Source organism: Cyanistes caeruleus, chromosome 9 (assembly GCF_971803275.1).
Source record: "Cyanistes caeruleus chromosome 9, bCyaCae1.hap1.1, whole genome shotgun sequence".
Classification (NCBI taxonomy): Eukaryota; Metazoa; Chordata; class Aves; order Passeriformes; family Paridae; genus Cyanistes; species Cyanistes caeruleus.
The window spans coordinates 19,284,895-19,305,530 of record NC_141709.1 but is presented as its reverse complement, the minus strand read 5'-3'; the positions used below and the strand labels follow the sequence as shown (position 1 = coordinate 19,305,530).

The 20,636-nt window shown below is 39.4% G+C and overlaps 1 protein-coding gene and 1 long non-coding RNA gene across 7 annotated transcripts in view; one reads left to right on the top strand and one right to left on the bottom strand.

Annotated features, from left to right (window-relative positions):
* The window catches only part of LOC147651654 (uncharacterized), a 175,593-nt gene extending 157,988 nt beyond the window's left edge, over positions 1-17,605 (bottom strand). Inside the window, exons 1-3 of one of the 3 annotated variants that reach the window (XR_015273656.1) lie at positions 17,162-17,581; positions 14,931-15,081; positions 12,897-13,000 (exon numbers count right to left, since the gene is read on the bottom strand). This is a non-coding gene — a long non-coding RNA (uncharacterized LOC147651654). Of the gene's footprint in view, positions 1-12,896; positions 13,001-14,930; positions 15,082-17,161 lie in introns of all 3 variants that reach the window. The other 2 variants (XR_015273658.1, XR_015273657.1) reach the window with 2 other exon arrangements.
* Positions 17,549-20,636, top strand: part of PKN2 (protein kinase N2) — a 55,324-nt gene continuing 52,236 nt past the window's right edge. The window contains exon 1 of one of the 4 annotated variants that reach the window (XM_086841520.1): positions 17,549-18,134. In XM_086841520.1, the coding sequence (XP_086697646.1) occupies positions 18,087-18,134 (48 nt within the window). In that variant the 5' untranslated portion in view covers positions 17,549-18,086. Of the gene's footprint in view, positions 18,135-18,463; positions 18,726-20,636 lie in introns of those variants that run through there. The other 3 variants (XM_086841518.1, XM_086841517.1, XM_086841516.1) reach the window with 3 other exon arrangements.

Sequence of the window (20,636 nt, the reverse complement as noted above, 5' to 3'; positions counted from 1 at the left end):
ATATATTTCACTGTAAAACAGACAAATTAGAGTGTCTTTGGATATTTTCTTATCACACAACCCCCAAAATATGGGAAAATTAACTCAGCGGTTTCAATCATCCATCCAGAATGAAAATAAGTGTTTCATAATTATTTGTGATGGTTCTGAAACAATAAAGAAAACATGCAAATTACACCAATACAATAAAGACTTGATTATGCAACTGTTTTGCCTCCTTCACTGCAGAAATAAGCAAGCAAATAGAGAACTGAACACAATTCATACTGAAAAAGAATATTCACTTGTGTTACTGCTTCAGCTACTTAAAAGAAATAATTTTGGTAAATTGTTATCATTAGGGGACCCTATTTAATATCTATATCAAAATGATCTTGAGACTAATTTCATCATGTTTGTGCTCCACTTCCAGATTTTCAAGACAGAATTGCTTTGCTCTCAAAAGACAGCAGAAATGTGTTCATTAAATTTTTAAGAGTTTAATTTTAAGTACTTCTACGTGAGAATACCTATGCATATTAGAATTTACAAGTCTTTTTTTAACCTCATTACAGTCAGTGGAAGTTAAGTACAGGCTTAAATGTGTTCTATTTTTCATTGTGAACCAGGATATTCCATTGTATTTTAGACCAAGACAGAACAACACTGAAAACTATATATCAGGCAGCTTTCAGAGTACACTTATAAGATATCCTATACAAATCATGGCAATATGCTAATGAAATCAGTTACATCTTTTCTCATGCTGTTGTAAGAAAAGACACCAACAATGTTGTTTATGGAGGCGATCAGAAGAAAAAGACACCTTTTATTCAACTACATGAAATCTAAATTTAAGAAAACATTTCTCTTCCCTGGTTTCTTCTCAGAGCAATAGACTTTCTCACACCACTGAGGATGAAAATCCACACTTAAAATTTGATTCATTAATGGTGCTAGAAGCAGCATTAAGTCATCCTCCAGCCCCTATGATCTGTGTCAGAAGGGGTCACAGAGTACTGATGCTGGCCAGCATCAGTGACAGTGACAGCATGGCAAGCAGCCAGCCATTCTGCTATGAACTGGAGGGGGTTCCTGAGGGAATTTTACAGTTTTTCTGTACTTCCACCTTTGCTGCAGCTCAAGATCTCCTGCAGTGTTTGCATGTACAGCTTCTGGATACTAAAGGCTATGCTTTTCTTTCACTGAATGCTTTCATAAAGAAACCAAATCAACTAAAATGGTCTTATACAGCTTCAGGAAGCATGGGTGCATGAACTTTTTTTGGCCACATCACATCCACATCTAAGACTTTGCAAAATTGATAATATGAGGTAATTCATGCATTCCTTGCAAGCTGAGAAAAACAAATATAGGAATTAGTATTACTATCTTGTCTAAATTCTCTATTTAGGAGGAAAATAATCATCTTTGTTACAGTTTCCTGTACTTTAACATTCTTACCAATGAATTACCGGATTTGGTCCTGAAACATTCTGTAGCAAGATTTGGAAAATTTGTACATATCGTATGAAAGAAACAAAGTTACATATGGCTTCTGTGAAAATTAAAAAATTAAAGCTTGTATACAAGAAAAAGAGGCAGTACCGGTTTTGGAGGAAAAAAAATGCACCTCAGCATACTACAGCAGCAGGCAGTATCACCAACGCATCATTTTCTCATATATATTTATAAAGGTCCATATGTAAAAGCACCAGCCCACAAATGCACAACACAAAAATCCACAGTTCTTTGGGAAATGGACTTTATATAATCTGATAGAAAAACTTTACTGTGGCACACTTGAAAATAGATTGAAAATTATTGCCCCACTTTGAACATTTCCTGAAATGCACTGTAATATCAGTACAAAGCTGACTGCATCCATCAGGTATCTTCAGATGCTTCATTTGATTCTTCAGAGAGATGAGAAAGCAACAAAGTGACTAGACCAAGCAATTCCAGGTACTTATAGTGCATTAATCAATTTGAAATGAACTCCTTTTGTCTGCTGCTGCAATGGTTTAGAAGATATTCCCTAAACAAATAGATAATACTTTCTTTTCTACTACAACTGATCAAACTCTGAGACTTATATAAGAAATTTTTTTAAAACCCAACACACAATAGTAGTGCTTTCTTTTTTTTTTTTTATTAAAGAGCATGCTTACAATTGTGAAATCATGGTTACAGAAGTTCAAATAAAGCTTATTTTTTAAATTCTATCTGACCTTGGATTTGACAAAATTGTATATGGGTCAAGATTATGAAAGGGCTTTCATTACATGAAGTTATCTAAGTATTGTTCAGACTGGTTTTCAGGATGAAATACTAGCTGAAGTTTGTATTTACTTCATGTGCAATCACTTTAACCTTGCTATTTGCACAGCAGATGTCTTCTTCACCAGACTACAGAAGCTATTGACTATAAATCTTGATAAGATAAGCTGTTCATTCCTTCCTTGTCAGAGCACTCTAAAAAGTCGCATAAAAGAAAACAATTACTGAACTGAGGCAAGTACTAAACATTGATCCTAGAGTTCTTATGGGGTCTTCTATACAGCAGTTTCTGACCAAGCCAAACCAGCAGAATTAGAATCCTTGTAGGAAAGTCATTATACAGAATTTAATTCACTTGTGACACTTAATTCATATGAATGCCAAGACTGCAGTTACAATTTTTCTAATTGGCACTATTACTGAAATCTCAATAGTTAAAAGAAGATTAAATGAGCATATTAATTCAGCTACTTCCCTTTATCCTTGTATCTTACCCATTCAGTCATCAGTGAAATGTGTGGCAATAGCTTGTATTCCCCATCCTAGTGGAGAAGAGAGTGGCCAAGACTGCCAACTCAACAGTTTAAACTAACAAAAGTCTCCACTGAGTGCTTTCCACTCTCTCAAAATAGTTCTGGAAAGCAGGTTCCATCAATTTTTCTGCTTTACTGATTAAGGAAGCTTGTTCTATTTACAGAAATAACATCAATCAACGTAAGCAAGACTGAGGGGCCCAACTTCCTGTTAAGAACAGAAAGGTATGAAAAATACACAGCAGATGATATTTTGGACGTGTGTCTTCACAATAATGGTTAAAAAAAACAAACCTGGATAAGGTGAACTGCCCTATAAAGAAGGGAAGATTGTTCCCTCATTGGAGAGCTATCAACATGGTCTAGACAAAGTTTATAATTAATCCCAAAAAAGTTTGGCATTTTTGAATTTAAATTAGTGGACTTTGGTGAACCCACTACAAGGACAAACATATTATCTTTTTAATCTCTCTCCATAAAGTGAAACAAAAAACCACCACTCCTGTTATTGCAATTGTCTTCTACAATATCTACTTTCTTGAAATACAAACCAAATTTTGCTTATGTGATGCTAATGAGCTGCTCCTGAACTTTCTCAAGTAGGTAAACAGGTTATTTCCTATTGACTTTCTGTGGAATAACAATTCATTGATGCTGAACAGCAATATATTATGACTGAAGTCCTTTTTTACATATAGGATTCCATGCCTTGGCTTACAATATTCTACAGCCTTTAGGCATATAGGAATCTCAGAACAAACAGAAAAGTTTTCTGCAACCCTACTTTCAAAGATAACTTACTGGATAAAATAAGTAATTAGCAGACCACACAAGAATGCCGTAAGATAGTCCCATCTTTTAAGCATATGCACGTGGGGACAGACCTCAAAAAACAACATTAGCATTACTATACTTAAATTAGTCAGATAATCTGTGTATACTCAGTCCAATAAACTGGATTTACTCAACTCAGACAGGATTTTGCAGTTGTAAGACCACAGTCACTATTTGCATTCTGCAGTGCAGTCATACAGTGCTGTATGCTGTTGTTAAATATTTCTGAAAAGCAGAGTCCCTACTGCACTCTCTGAATTAAATGGAACAGAAATTACAAAGGTATACAGCCCTTTAATACTACATTAGCTATCCAATCAAGGAGTGAAACCAAGCAAGAAGATATGCTGATGATATATGACTGATCTATTTGGATTGTTATTTGTCACATTATTCTTCTCCAAGTGACCACAGAGACTTAACAAAATTAATGAGGAGAGCTATTCTTTGGTTGCTTAGAATCAAAGTTTAACACATTTGCTGGTGATTTTTCTAGCTTCTCCTGCCAGCCCTGCCAAATTTCTTCTCAGCAGACTAATACTCAGTTATTTTTTTGCCAAGTTTTCAAGCTTTTACTAAGTTAGAAAAGCATGATATATCTGTTTTCAGAGGCTGAGTATCCACAATTTTGCATATCCTCACATGAGTGGCAGACCCTGCTATTTGAGCACCACAACCCAAGTGTTCTTCCATAACTGCCACACACAGTAAAACAATTGTTTTAGGTCATTTCAAAGTCACCTCTTCTGTGGAAGAAAATAGACATAAGATCAGATATGCAATCTGCATCCTTGTGAGGATGGCAGGTTACATGGTGACAAGGTGGGTGAGCTGTACAATTAGGTCTGTAACTCCAAAGCATTTCCAATAGCCCTAGAAACACCAGTAAATAATAAATGTGATGGTGCATGGGAAATTCATGACACAGACCTGTTTGCAGGAGAACATGCAGAGAAGTATGTGATTACTGTCTTACATCAAGCAAACATGACATAACATTATGTTTAAAGGAGGCAAATTTCAGACTAAGTTCCACATAATCTATCCATCCTTCTTAGCAAAACATCCTATCAGCCTCAGGAAACTATCTCATCACTAGAAAGCCACAGGTGGTGTTTCTGTTTCTCAGTAAGTCAAGTGCATTTCCTATAGCCTGGTGGGACACTGCATCCTCCTACAGTTTTGTAATGTAACACAGACCTGTTACCTCTTAACAGACACAAAATCCTATGATCCAGATGCAACAGCCTTCCACACTCTTCAATTGCTCAAATACAATAACTACCAACTTTTGACTTTGGTTTGCACAAGACATCTGATACATATAGCAGCTGCATCTGCACATAATATCTCAGTTCAATTACCACAGAGACTTTTTGGGGGCCTTTGAGGTTGAATTCCTTGTCTTGCTTTTGTGGGCACAATATATAGATTTTTTCCAGAAAAGCGTTATTAAATAAGACCTATGTGCTTCAGAAGAACACCCTGTCTTTCTGTTGAAGCTTTCTACAATGTCCAGTTCTACACTCCAACACAAATCTAATGCTAAACCCGGAAAGTAGACTGAAAAATGCTACTTATAGAGAACTTTTGCCGCCACTGCAATCCCTTGTTCTTTTCCAAATCACCTTGCGTACCATAAACCAGTTTTTACTCACAGGAGAGGAGTGAAAACTTAAACCCTACAATCCTACTCTATAACAGGACAAAATTCAGTTTAGAAAAACAGAAAGAAAGGAAAAAAAAAAAAAAAAAGAAAAAAAAAAGGGAAGTAAAGAGAAGCAATTGAAAAGATAAGAGAGATCCAAAAGTCCTCGAACACCTATATTTTTCCCTGCTATGCCTGGTTCATATCTCCAGTCTGTCAAGTCTAACAATAACTGCTGTGATTGGAATCTGCTAAAGAAAATAGGATGCTATGAGCAGCCACGTTTAATTAAACAGTGGGAAGTTCACATTAGCAATAAACACAGGAAGTGTCAGAAGTCCTAGCAAAAGCCAAAGACAGTATCACTTCTCTGCTCTGTACTTAAGTGGACTTTTTTACTCGTTCTCTTTACAACAGAGCAGAGACTTCAGGACTTCTATATAAGGATTCTTAGGCATGCTGATGAAATATCACATGATTCCACCTGTCCAGAATAAGACTGCCTAATGCTGCTTCAGATGTTCTTGTTCTAAAGCTGTGATTCACAATTTCACGGAAGCACAAATGCAGACATGGAGAGCTTGACAGACTGAAAAAATGCCTCTCAACTTGGACTTCTGCTTTGGTAGCAGTAAATCTAGAAAGCAGCACCAAAATAGTCCATTATCTATTCTGCAGTCATGGAAGAGACATAATTAAAATCATTTCAGATGAGCTACAATATTAGGACTGAAATTATGCCTGAAGACCACATGGTAGCAAAAGTTAAAAGCCCAAACCAAAACAAACCTGAGTAGAACAACTGAGTAGAATGCTTTTTTTATCTGTCAGCATGGAAATATGTAAAGACAAGAAGTCACATGCTGATTTGCTTTTTCATAGTACACACCACTAAAATGGACACTGGTTTTGGTTAGAGGTGGATGTGAAAATCAGTTTTTTTCAATTAGTTAAGAGAAGAAGAGAATTAGCTACTATGGAAACACCACAGAAGTTAGAATATGATAATCAATAAGAATCTTATGAAAGAAAGTGTAAGACGGAGTTAAACCTGACTGAACTTGAAAAATTCATCAATGGCAAGAATGTACTGAAAACAAACAAAAAAATGAAAACAAACAAAAATGAAAAAAAACATGGCATTTATTTCTTTCAGGGATGTAACATATATTTAACCAAAAAGGGTTTAATAATCAGTAAGATTAGATTATATTACAATCCAAAATGAAAGAGGTTAGCAATGCTTGGAGATCTAGAATCACTTTTTGATGAAAGAGAATAATTGTTATTTTCCCAATTAAGTCACACAATCCAGCATTAAGCTTATAAAATAAGCAACCTGATACAGTAAACAATGTAAAATTCAAAATGCCACAGGACAAATTGACAGAATTAAAACTTCATGGCACCTTTCTATTGAAGAAGGTGCATGAGACCAAAATTTTCAGAAATTTGGAAGAAAAGCAAGCTCTTCAAGTCCAGGATAATGCCAAAAAACCCCAACAACTCTGCAGGTCCTGAACTGTCCTATGGAAGTTGTTCAGAGAAAAGGTTCAGATCAGATGGATCAGCATCGGTACTCTCAGCAGCCTGCAAAAAGATAAACATGCTCACCATTTTTGTATCCACCCATAACATTTTTAAAAGACATAATCTGCTAGAACCCAAGGAAGTATTACAGAAGAAAAGATGAAGCCTAAAGAAAAAAGTGGTCAATGTGAAATATTAATTTACGCTGCGTGTGGGTAACAGCCAGGTTCTCAAGAGCATGTCTAGAAAAACATAGGAGTATGCATCAAATATTGTCTCCCCCAGTGCACAAGCTGTTTCCTGGGACTGCTACTGCTTGGCTCAGGCTTGAAACAATTATATTTCATTGGAAAAATAAGGCATTTTTGATGGCATGAGAAGTAAAATGGTAAAGGTATTTTCCAATATCAAAATCACTACAAAGACACAACAAAGCAACCCCAGAGAGAAGCAGAACTGAACCAGTACAAATCATCATAAGGCATACCCTGACAACAGATCTGCCTCAGCAAACAAGGAAAATTTCATACATGTATTTTTAATTAACTCAAAGGAAATTTCTACTGTTTTAAGATAAAGCACCATTCCATTTCACAGCAATTAATTATTTCTTCATGCACTAGTATCAGGATGTGCTACCTTGTATTTCAGACTTTGCAAGTTAAGCCAAAAGTACAACAGCTAAGGTTAAAATGCACACTGCAAGGAAACTTCCCTTAGCATGTAGGGAAGTTACACAATTGTGATATTTGGTGGCCTGGGAAAGGAAGATAGGAATTGCAATCTGCAGTTTTAAGTGACCAAACTAATTGGGAAGAGGAAGTCTGGAAAAGTGCACTGCAATGCCTGTGTTCCATTATTCAAGTGAATAATAAAAACAACAGTCTTGGAATACAATGCAGCTCTTCTAGCTTATAGAGCATATTCTTAATATTAAAGGAGTATTTAGACATGAAATGAGGAGAGAATTAGTCTACCAGGAAATTAAAGGTAGCGGATTAACCAAAACTGAAAAATTAATGACAAAAATAAAGGACAGGGGAGTAAGCAAGTCCAATCCACCTGTTACATTTTTCAAGAACAGTCATCTTTCTTTTTTAAAAATCTAATACTTAGAATTTGGATTTAGACTATTTCAGTTAGCCCTTTTTCTTGCTTTTCATTTTTAAATGTTTTTTGTGTTCTGCAGGACTTCAGCTGCTGGTTGCACAGTTTTGGGCTCTATTCAGAAACTAAAAAACAATACCAAACAATCACCCTGAAAGTGATCTATTGTTCTGTGATTTTGTATTCTTAAGCACCTCAGTTCCCTTTAAAGCCAGCTGCACAAGGAATCACAGCAATATCCTCAAGTCAAGCAGTCTCTCTGCAAGTCTCCTCAAGAGCTCCTTTTTTTTATTTCGTCTTTTCAAGGTGTTCAAAGGAAGAAAGCATCAGAGATGTCTGGATTGAATTTCTTGAACATTTTTCTTTTGTATTTTCTCACTATTTTCATACAGCGAGGAAAAACAGATGTTTTCTCCTTGATTGGCATAAGAATTCCAATTACTTAGAAAGTATACTGACATTACCAAATCGTTCAATGGTTCATTATTATTATTATGAAAAGTACAGCATCAGTGCCAGTCAAGGCATTTGGATGAAACAATTTGCAACCTGGTATTTCTCTCATGTTAGGACACAAGATGCATCTCATTATGCTGGACTCAGTACTGATTCACTGTGTATTTTAACTCTTTGACAAAGAATCAGAGACTTCATCCTTACTGTACTATTTATGCAATCCAGCTTCTCTACTTTCCCTCCCAGGCCTAAGAAGAACGCAAAGCAGACAGTAAGGCACTAAAACCAAGATCTCAAAAGTAGTTGAAACACTTGGACACATAAGGCTTACTTCCATTGAAGTAAATTGTAAAAATCCTTGAAGGATCTTTTTCTTGGAAAGAAAATCGAAGTTTGTACTTTTTCACATGTGCAATTCCCTTGGTAGAGAGCTTCCTATGTAAAAGAAGAATTCAATCTTAAATTGTTAAGAGGAATTATCATTACTACAGGATAAGAATCACTAAAGAAAAATGTCAGTTTTAGAAGATAGCCACTAGATGGAGCAATTTAATATTAAGATTCCATTTATAAAGATTCTTTCACCTATCCCATTACCAATTTTTTTTTCCTTTTTATGCTAAGGATATTTAGAAAGACTGTGTCCTTGTACATTATGTAAGTAAAAGGAAAATTCCATATGAACAAGCACTAATGTTTCTGTATTTTGCCTGTAATGAAGCAAAGACTGGAAACAGTATAAGGTAAACTGCAATTCTAAACCACTTTGGTTAAACTGTTAATTTAATTAATCCACGAATCTACACTCCCTAATCTTCAGAAACATTAAGCATTAAGAAATATTAAGCAGTTTATCAGAATACTATGCTCTCTATTCACCAGACAGAAGAACTTTTTGCCTGTAGAGATTATTCTATCCTACGCTGAACCTTAGCCTACTATATAGTTAGAATTCTCTATATTTTAGTATCAAACTGAGAATTAAGAATATTTTGTACTGACACAAAAGGAAAAGAGACTTGACCTCATTAGTTTGAGTCCCAATTTACATCAGTTGTATCTAAGATGGCTGTAGAAGTACAGTGCCTTCTGTCAGTGTAAGACCAAAAGTTGAACCTATGTCTACTTATATTTCTAATGTTAATTTCAAGCAACAATTTATAGTTGTTACTATCCAAACTACCGCCTGATAACATCCATCTGTACCTTGTGAAGGTGATACAAAACAATGGTGCTGTTGCTGAATACAGCTCTTAAGGCACCAAGAAAGTAAATCCTCAATGATTACATGGGTCTTACAATCCTTCTTAAATACTGGATTTGCTGGGAAAAGGGGAAGCAATAAACAGAGTAAAGGACAGCCTGTGAACAGCAATCCCCAAATGGCCTCTGCTTCACCTTTTTCTTTTAAAATACTTCTGTTGTACTGTACTTATGAAATATTCATATTTCTGATTGTAAGTATGATAATGTAAGCATCATGAAAACAAGTTATACTGTCTACTATATCTAAAGTCCGCAAACATCCTAATACAGTATACATTTTATTATCCTTCCTACTATTGCACTTTTCTAATGTTAAATCAACTTCTACCTGCATAGCAGGTATAAATAGCAACTGGATTTCCTGTTGTGTTTAGGTCCATGGTGAAAATCCATGCTTTTAATGTCTAGATGTGGTGCTTTCTTCTAACAACTGTTACTATTATCTGTCATGATTAATGATAAACAAAACCCAAACATTAGGCTGTTTATACAACTATTAAGTACTTGTACATTTCTCTCTTACAGAACTCAGCCATGGTTCTAAAGATTTTGAAGACGTATCATTGATATATCCCCACCATGTCCATCACTATCATGACCACATTTAGCACAGGTTCAATTAATCTAAACTCTCTTATCTCAATCAAATTAGTCATTACGGGCATTGCAGTTCAATGGCTTATTAGATGGACCTCAGAATGAAGAGAAAGCATATAGGACAGGAGGAGGGTAAACCTTATCATTTTGAGATTATTACACTTCATTTTTATGCCTTGCTCCATCACTGCACTACTTCTGGGGGGAAGAGGGGTGTATGCACGCAAAAGAAGAAAGCAAAGAACAAGCCAAGAATGAGAGCATGCTGCATTAGCTGGAGACATTTCTGGCACTTGTGTAAAAGCTGCCTTCATTAACATAGTAACACTGCAGCAAGCAAAGACAAATTAATGTAAAGAACATCCACATTATCACACTTCAAATATCAAACCAGTATACTTCAGACCTTTCCTCCATTAACTCCACCTCAGCAATTGCCTCTGGCTGACTGCTCCTTGACAAGGTAGCTACAGAAAACAGATCAAGGCTCCAAAGCATTTTTCCTCGCATTTTTCAGTGGCTTCTAGCCTCATTTTTCTTATAAAGAACAAACAAGCTCACTAACTGCAAACTACCTGCTAGACAAATCAACTTGAAAGTGTTTTAGGTTTCATTACATGATGATAAAAAGCAATTCAAAGCCAAGGCCAGACTGACAGTGTGGGATTTCAGTGAATCCATTTCAAGAAACTTAACCCAAACTGATTCAGCTTAGTCCTTGAGACCCCCAGTGTTTGCCCTAGAACATAAAACCCATGACATTAAGTCATTACAAGAAAGCACCTTACTTTTTTTTTATTTAAAACAATCACTGGTATCTATGTATCTAAGCAAATTAAGAGAAGCACAAGAAGTTAATTAATCTCTCAGATGCCAAATGCAGTCAGAAGTCAGTCCACAAGTAATTTTGCAACTAGGCTTCATTATAGAAATCTCACCTAAGCCTTTTTATGTTGTGGTCTTTTTCAAAAAACATGAAAACACCAGCAGATTCATTCACACAAGACAAAATGCCTTTGAAGAACCTGAGATGTGTGGAAGTTACAGCTAGTTAAAAAGGTATATCCCAAATGTGATGGGTGTGATTAACTTCCCTGCTTGCTCATGTTATGACCACCCCTCTTCAAGAATGAGGGAGAAAGAAAAGAAGGAAAAAAAAAAAGGAAAAAGAAGGGAAGAAGGGAGAGAGATATTAGTCTTACTTCCCCTTATGCCTAACACTTAATTAAGGGGAATACACTGTAATAAGCCATCTCAGAACCACAGGGTTCATAAGCAGCAGAACATAAATAAAAGCAACATAAAGTTGCGCTAAATTACATGACAGCAAGTTTGCCACAGCCTAAAAATAAAAAAATTGAAGGTGAGTTATGACAACAAAGAGTGAGGGGGAAATACTAACATATTTGGTATCAGAACTTTTTTGAATGTTTTTCTCTTTATATTGTTTGATGCAATTGTCATTTTCTCAGAAAGTTTTTAAGCTTTCTTCCTCCTGGGGATGTCAGTCTCAGCAGAGCAAGAAGAATGCAATTAGAGCTAGCTACAAACCTGCCAGGTAACTCTTGTTCTAAGTGTTCATTAGATGAAGATGGATCTGCCCTTTTAATTCAGACATTGCCTACTAAGTACAAGTTAATAACTACTTAGGACTTCAATCCCTGACAGAGCTACATATGCAGGCTACTGTCTCTGAGAAGAGATAAAGGCATGGAGAGAAAAAAACAGCCATCAAGTTAATCATGACCAGAAATCATTACCATCTAAGACTGAGTGTCTGATGAAGTCTGTTTCAGGACTATTCGACATAGTTATTTGTGTGTCCACAAACAGAGCCAAGAAAACACTGATGTATAGATGCTTTGTATGATGTATCACCAGACACATCATACAAAGGACTTACTTCCTGGTTTTGTCAGTCTTAGCTGCAGATTTCAAAACAAAAAGTTAAAATTGGTTGAGGACGACCAAAGAAGTTCACAAGTTACACATACCAACTTCCACAACACAAGGTGAGACAAATCTGTCCATAGCATGATGCAGAGGAGAATGGACACAATCTTCTGACTTCCGTGCACCCTGCTGTGAGCTGCTAGCAAATCCACAGTCCAATATTTCTGGAAGCAACAGACTGCCCATAGGCAGCTCAAACCCCACATTACAAGCATGCAAGAGACATCCCTGCCACAGCCTCTCAAGCACAGATCTCTTTTGCAAAGATTTCTCTGGGTAAGCCATGTCTGACTCATCCTTTGCAATACATTTCCCTTTCCTTCAAATCCAGACTGGCATTTCAGCTGAAGTTGTAGAACTGTTTGTTTTATATTTGAAAAGCCTTTTGGAGGAACTTGATTTTCCTAGAATCATAGGAAGTTGCACACCTTACTGCTGCACAAGCAAGTCCTTCAATTATCTCCTGAGCCTGAATTTTCTGATGTTTATTCATAGCAACTTTAGGTCACAGCCAACCACCTACATTCCTTCAGGAAATCAGTCTTCTTTATAACAGGATGACATATTTGTCATCTTGCCTTGTTTTTGTAACAAACTAAGGTATTTTCCCCTAGTCACCATTTGAAGTAATGTGCTTGCAATTTACAGAAATAAAGCAATGAGTCCAGGAATGATCCAGAGGTATAGCTACCTTGCTTGGACTGATCTCTTACCTACATTGCTGGAAAACAAGGTCTTGATGTTACTAGTGCTGCATCAGGCCCTATTCACTTCAGTGGATTCAATGAAAGCACAACAGTCCATCTGGGCAGTTCATCTGCAGAAACAACATCAAGTATAATAAGCTGGATCCTACAATCAAGATTAATTAGAATCACTGGGACTTAGTATAGGTGTAAAGATCGATAGTGTTGATCCACTTGTGGGCTCATATCCTTAATGTAAAGACATAATACATTTTGTTATTACTTAAAATAATCCAAGTTGATCTCCTCTAGGGAAATGAGGTCTGATCTTAACAGCTGGCTCTGCACAGGTAGGGCTTTCCTCTCCTCAAGGTATCACTGACATTAACTGGCATAAGGCAGACTTTTCCTCAGAAGAGAAGGATGGAAAAGAAAAACAGGAGGCCATAATGAACAGGAATGAACCTCCTTCCCCTGGAGCAGTCTTTTGTCACTGACTGCAAGTCTTCCCAGAGTCCAGAATTAATAAAACAGATAGTACGATAAAGTTTGTTGCACTCCATGCCTCATAACATCTGCCTACACTTAGACCTGGGTAATAGTATATATAGAAAACAAATTTTAAGTAGAAAGTGTGCAGCAATTGCTAGGAGGGTTATGATTACATCACAGTAATCCACATAGAAGTTTTAAAATTAGTTGTGTAATTAAAAGAGTTATAAAGAAATAGCTTAAGTATACATGAAATTTGCAAGCACCACAAGAGCTAAATAAACTTCCGTACTCATTTTAGTTTTCTGTTTATGACATGCCATAAACTCGTCCCCTTCACTGCCACTGGTACATCAGTAAGAGCCTCAGAGAGCTCTCATGCTCTCAGAAGCCTTTTCTTAAATGGAACTCCCTTTGAGTAATCTGAATGAAAGGCAGGTAACTAACTCCTTAGAAGTGCTATAAAAGAAGTGAGTTTTCAAAAAAAGGAAAAATTATCCACACTTTTGATTTTTTTAAATTTTTTATTTTCTCCTTTTTGGCATTTTCTTTAATAAACACCAGCAAGCTGTTGGTCTAAGAATGATTATTATATAAATTTATTTTTTGTCTCAAGTTTTAACCAGTCCTAGACATATTTATTCCTAAATCTACTGGAAGATATAGTATTGGAAGCTTTATAAAGCGAAGATTTCTCCTATTCCCACAATTATTTCCAAAGCAAAACAGGAATATGGAAATTATTATTAATACAATATTTTTTCAACACCATTGGGCTGAAGTAAACAAAGAAAGAAGGCAAAGATGTATACATTCTCCATCTCATTTCTCTGCACCTCATAGTTCCAGAATTTTCTAAGGTTTTTAAAGGATCCAACTTAGAGGGTCAACTATGCAAGAGTAACATTGCTTTGTCTAGAAGTCAGGGACAATTAATGGTTACATTACTGAAAATCTGTTATGGTGGTAGTAGTGGTTTGGGGTTTTGGTTTTTTTTTAACTAATCTTGGGGCTACATTTTCTTTTATATAGTTAGTTGTCTTTATCCCTAAGTGAGAGAACTTAAATTCTATCCCAAAGTAGACTTGAAGTGTGAATTTTAGCATTCCTGATTTATGAGACAAGGATTTCCTTTAACAGATAACAATATTACTTTCAAAATCAAATACCCACCCCATAAACGAGGTCACTAATTCTTAGAGCTTGTTTTGTGCTTAAAAGGTGGTAAGTTGGCCTATTATTGCTCTGCCCCACTCATCTATTAGGAACATATGTAGAAGTCCAATTTCTTCTTTCCAAGAGGTTCATTTGTCCCATACCCAGACACATTTCGATATTGTTGTTCCTCTAGATCAACATCACTAATTTAAACAAGATTAACCAGCAGCCTAAATTAGAAATTACATTTTTTCCTGGTAGAGTTTTGCCAGTAGTTAAGTATAATAACACAATTAATACCTATCTGGTGCTTTTCACATGTGAATCCTCATTTCTGTATGCATCACTAAGTGAAAGTAAGCTCTTTTTTAGGTGATATATTGGACTAGTTAAAACTATTCTAAAAAATACCTTTGGATTTTGCTTACAGTATCCTGAACACTTGCGTAGAGTTCTGTATTGTGCTTAAGGGTTCACAAGGTGTGTTTGGTACCAGGAACATTGAAAGTCTCAGCCATTCACTTTTCCAGGACTTTGTGACAAAAGACTTCAATAACACAACCTGAAGAAACAATTAAAGGCCTTAGCAAGTAGTACTGACACCCTTTTCATTCAGTTTGCTTTTCTAGCTTGCTAACTGACTAAGGGATGAGCTAACAGAATAATGGCTGAAGAATTGCATCCAGATATTTTGAGGCACAAGCTAGCTCATAGAATTCCATAGGATAGGATAGGATTCCATAGAACATTAAATTCTCGGACTTACAGACTTAACTGGCTTCTATTTTGGGACTCATTCGGAATGTTCCCTCTTGCTCAGAAATTCACTGTCACAGTACTTAAACACAGAGCTACAGTTGTCCAGCACTGCCTTGTGCTTTCCAGACAGGAAGAATTATTAAGAATCAGAGCTTTAGCTAAGTTAATATTGTTTTACCAAACCAGTTTCCCTTTATATTCCTGTGCCACCACACTTCCATCAAAGAATCTAGGACTGTGTCCGTCCAAGCTGTGTAAATAACATTTGGAATACAAAAAATTATTACAGGCCTTGACTTGATAGGGGTGATAATATGCTCTAGTCTACACTCAATAGGCAGGCTAGATTGAGCATGAACCAAAGCCAGCTACCTGTTTTAGAGAGAATCTCAAAGCTTCACTAACTTTGTTGACACCCACTCATATATCTATGAATTTTCTCTGAGGCACAATCTGTGTTTCCCTCTGACTGTATCTTGTAAACTAGACATGCAAGCACATTGATTCTTCCCCTTTGCAATGGGACCAGGCAAGGAGATGAGCTGCAGTAATAGACCACATACATGCTAACAAGTATATGAAGTCACTAAATCACAGTAATCCAGTCATTCTGATTACTTCTTTATATCCTTCAACATCTGTTCTCAAAACCAGTTCAAATGAAGTTTAAACATTTGGAATCATTCTATCACAGTCAAAATGAGAAATTACTGTAAAAAAGTCTTTTTTCCCCCATTCCCCCATCCTGTTTGTATGCAACATGCCCAAAACTGCACTGTGAGCCACAAGCCATTTCATGGCTGTTGACATGGGACCGCTAAAATAACACTAATTGATACCACTGACACTGAAGCTGTGCTAGCACAGATTCCATTGGATATGAGTCTTTCTAAAATAGTGATTTTTAGACAATCAGCAAGTAAAGTTTTCCTCTGAGCCTGTAATTGCCTGGCCAGATAGCACAGAAATTAAGCCACTGGCTTCACATGGACTAAGTCTAAACATAAATTTGTATATGTGAAATATTATGAACTGTATAAAACAGCTATTTATATGTAAGTCAGTTAAACTGTAATTTCAGTAAAAATACTCATTTATAGTGTAGAATTATCTTAGTATTTCTTTTATGGGAAACTAACTGTGTGCATATGTTCATAAACTTCTGCTGCATGATAGTACCATGATTGTTTGGTGCTCAACAGTGGGAGCATAGGCACACTAAAAATGCTTCAAATTTGCTAGGAATGGTAGTGATAATTTAATGTTGACTTCTGCCATTCCTATTTACTAAAAAAAACAAAACAACCCAATTCTCCAAAGTTTAACTTACATTCCTAGAGCAAACAGACTACTGTTGGTATGTAGGCATACAGAGATGCAGTAGCATATACAGAACAAATGCTGACGATGCTCACATGAAGCTGAATCTGTCAAAAATGCCCCAGCTTATGAATTTGGCATGAACTGCATAGAGTAAAAAATAAAACAAAACAAAAAATCCCAACAAACACCTATAATTCCTTCCACAGAGCATCTTGCACTAGTCCAATTAGCCGAACGTAACATCCAATAATAGGGTGGAATGAGAATGCACGTGGGTATAGAGTCGACAACAGAAAGCACACGTTTATGGATAGGTGAAGAAACACACCAAGCCTCGACACAGGCAGGAAGCTGAAAAGAAACGGTCTTGTCACATGGAGCCACGAGGAAAGAGAAACCATTTCCTCCCAGACACTCAAATGGATATTGAAGCTCTGAGATGCTTATTACTCGGCAGATTAAGTGAACAGTGCCAACCCCAAAAAAACTCACCAAGCATCCCAAGTACAAATGTTTAGCCCTTTAAACTGTTAAAAACGGCATTTACAGCCCCCACTCACCACAACCTCCTGGGCCACTGCTCCAGGTCCCCAGGGCGGCATGAGACAAGGCTGCTTGAGACAAGCGTGAACTCTCCTTCCTGAGCTACCTGCCTTCGCTACCCAACAAACTGAGGGCTTAACCTGTCTCCTGGGCCCGGGAGAGCCGAGCCCCTGCAGTCCCCAACACCAGGAATGTGCCACACGCCCCCCAAGCCCCGCCAGCACAGAAGGAAACGACAGGATTCGCAGCGCTGGAGCCTAACGGGTGGGGAAGCGCCACCAGCGGAGTGTGTAGGTAGGGAGGGAGGATGGCGGCGAGGCGGCCGCGGGGCTGTGGGGATGAGGGGGCTCGCGCCCGCCATCCCGCGCTCGGCGCCTCGCGCCGCTCCGCCCGCGCGGGGGAGCTGGGGCCGGGGGCGCGCGCCGCTCTCCGCCTCCGAGGCAGCCCGCTCTTACTCCCGCACGGTCACGTGCTCCGGGAGCCGCAAAGCAGCGACGCCTTTGCGACAGGGTGACAGCCAAATGGTGCGACATCGGCGGCGGCCGCAGGCGCAGCAGCCGCGGCGGCCCGAGCGCTGCCAGGGCCGAGCGCCGCGCCCGGGCGGGGAGCGCACCGCGGGCACCGCACGGCGAACTCACCGCGCCGCTCCTCGCCGCTCCGAACGCGCCGCTCCGCACCGCGGGGAGCGCGCCGCTCCGCAGCGCACCGCGGGGAACGCGCCGCACCGCGCACCACAGCCCACCGCGACCCCCATGATAGTAGAGGGGTCAGCGGCGGCCCCCCCGCGCACCCCCGCCCGCCTGCCTCAGCACGGAGCGCTCCCCCCGCCCCCGATGCGCCCTTAGTCCCGGCCCCGGACCCGCCTCCCTCGCTCCCCTCCCCGCCGGCGGCGGCGGCAGCGGCAGCAGCAGCGCCCAGGTGCGGACTTCAAACCCCGGCGAAATGGCGTCCAACGCAGCCGAGAGGGAGATCCTCTTCACCGAGCTACAGGTAAGCGGCGAGGGGCGCCGCCCCAACCCCGCTCCCCTCCTTTCCTGGCCGGGAGGACGGAGGAACCGCCGCGCCCCGCCGCCCCCTGCCCGCCGTTCGGCGCGGGACGCCCACCCCACCCCAGCCCGGGCCGGGGGCCGGCGGAAGCCCGTGCCCACCCCAGGCCTCTTCCCGCTGCTCTCCCCCGGGAGCGGAGGCGCCGCCGCCCGGTCACGGCCCCACCCCGCCGCCGGCCGCGACCCGCTTTTGTCTGCGCTCGGCTCCCTCCTTCCCCTGCCGAGCGGCCGCGTCCCTCCGGCGGGGCCTGCCCGGGCCGCGCCCCCGGCCCCGCCGCCCCGGGATCTCCCTCCGCCCGCCTCAAGGCTGCCCGCGCCCAGAGCCGCTACGGGGGCCGGAGCTGTCGCCCTCCCCCCCGCTCGGGGCACGGCTCTCGTCCGGGCCGGGCCCGGAGGGCTCCCGGTGGCCACCCCACGCCCGCGTCAGGGGTCAGGCAAAGAGCTTCTCTCTCCTCTGGACATGGCACCGCGCAGCAGCCAGAGCAGCTTCCTTCTTGTAGGCCTTGAACGCCGAGCTTGGGAAGAGGAGAAAATGGTGCGATCAACGTTATTTGTCTCACGGCAAGGGTTCTTGTCACTACAAAAGAACAATCCTAAAAGACCCCTCAACACTGTTAAAGGTTGAAAGCTCAAGGCTTAGAGGTTTCCACACGTGTAATTTGACCGGTTTTGGTTGCCTGTGCGACTGTTACTTTTCTGCTTGTCTGCTGCAACGTTAGATGCAATTCCGGAGCTTCACTTTTGTGCTCTTATCTTTAGATGTCAGCACAACCTGCTACCTCTTCAGCTTCCTTGTTCCGAAGAAAGCTTGCTTTTCTGTTTTTTTATTTTTTTTATTATCATCACTAAATCCATGCAAGTTGTTACGTTTACTCAGGCAAAGAATGTGTCTCTGAATTTATTAGTTGGACAAGGAACCCAAAGTAAGAAGTCCATAAATGGAAAGTGTTGAATTTAATGGTCAAAAATTAGAAGGGAAGGTTTAACAAAAATTAATTTTATTTCCTTAATGCTGTTAAGTTCTCCCGTAATTCTCAATGTTGGAGGTGTGCTCACTTGAATAGCACAGGAAAAGAAGGCACAACAGATGTAGGAGTCTACTTAATATTGTAGCACATGAGATGGCTGAAGGCTAAGAATCCATCTAAAATGCTGAACTTTAATCAGTGGTTCATAAGTGCCTAGGAAGAATCAGTATGTTAATACAAACTTGATACGATGATACATAAGCTGGTAAACCTGTTTGAAGTGGAGAGCTGTGTGAATAACTAACTATAGTAGTGTTTCAAGTAAGCTCAATGGAAGCAGCATTTCTGTAGAAGCACCCAAAAGCCAGGGTTCTGATTACTTTAAACAGAAATGAGTGGAGATTTTTATTTGGGGGATTGGAAAGGTTGGTTTTGGTTTGGTTTCGTTACTTTTTTTCTTGAAAGATGAGACTGACAGTGGCACTAATTAAAATAACAAAAAAAAAACCAAAACAAAAAACCCACCAATCAAACAAAACTAGGATGGATTAGGTTCTTTGGTTGCACTGTCTCTTCTATTATATATGGTAACTTCTGTATCAGTAAATACAGTTACTTGCACAAGACAGAGAGGTTAAGTTAACATGGGAAGACCGGTGGAGTTTAAGCTTTGTGAACTGCTGACTTTTAGATATTTTAAAGAGGAACTTTAATATGAGAAAGAACTGCTGTAAAGGTGGTGTCTCATTTGCCATGCCATATATTAGCAGTGAAATACAAAGGCATCAATATAGTTCTGCTTGGGAATACAAGTTGCTCAAAACAAATTGCTCTTTATATACTTGTACATAAAAGTTGCATTAGTGGTGTGGTCTGAAAGTAAAGGGAACTACGGCGAAGTGTGAGATACGCCATGTTTCTTCAGGAGGGAACTTCCTCAATTGTAAGGGCTCTGACTTAAAAAGTGCTTATATGTGAAACGGATTTTTGCTTGCATATTGCAATCCTGCACAGAAAGATGAGGAAGTTGTAGAATTCATGGCTACAGTAAGGGTTTAAAGGGTCAAGTATATGGGCTGATCTAGATCATGGGTGATGTGTGGTTGAGATGTTTTGCTAATAGATGTGAAAACCTACTGAAAACAAGCTAAACCCAGTGTAAATGCCAAGCTTGTTCCTGACATGGACTCTAAAGTATCAGTTAGTGATCAGTGTAGCACATTGCTTTGTGCTGTGGTATGTGCTGTGTGCACCTGATTAAGACAGCCCTGTGTACTCCAGCGTGTTGTAAGAAAACTGTTAGGTTGGGGTGAAGTTGATAGAAGTGGATCAGTAGTTATGAATCAATTGAACTCTCCTGACAGAAAGATTGGCAGACTGTGACAACTACTGACTAACAGGATGTGAAGTGGATTCTGAGAAAATACGAAAAACAAAAGAGCAAAGATGTCATACATGTACTTGTTTCAAAGGCTTAA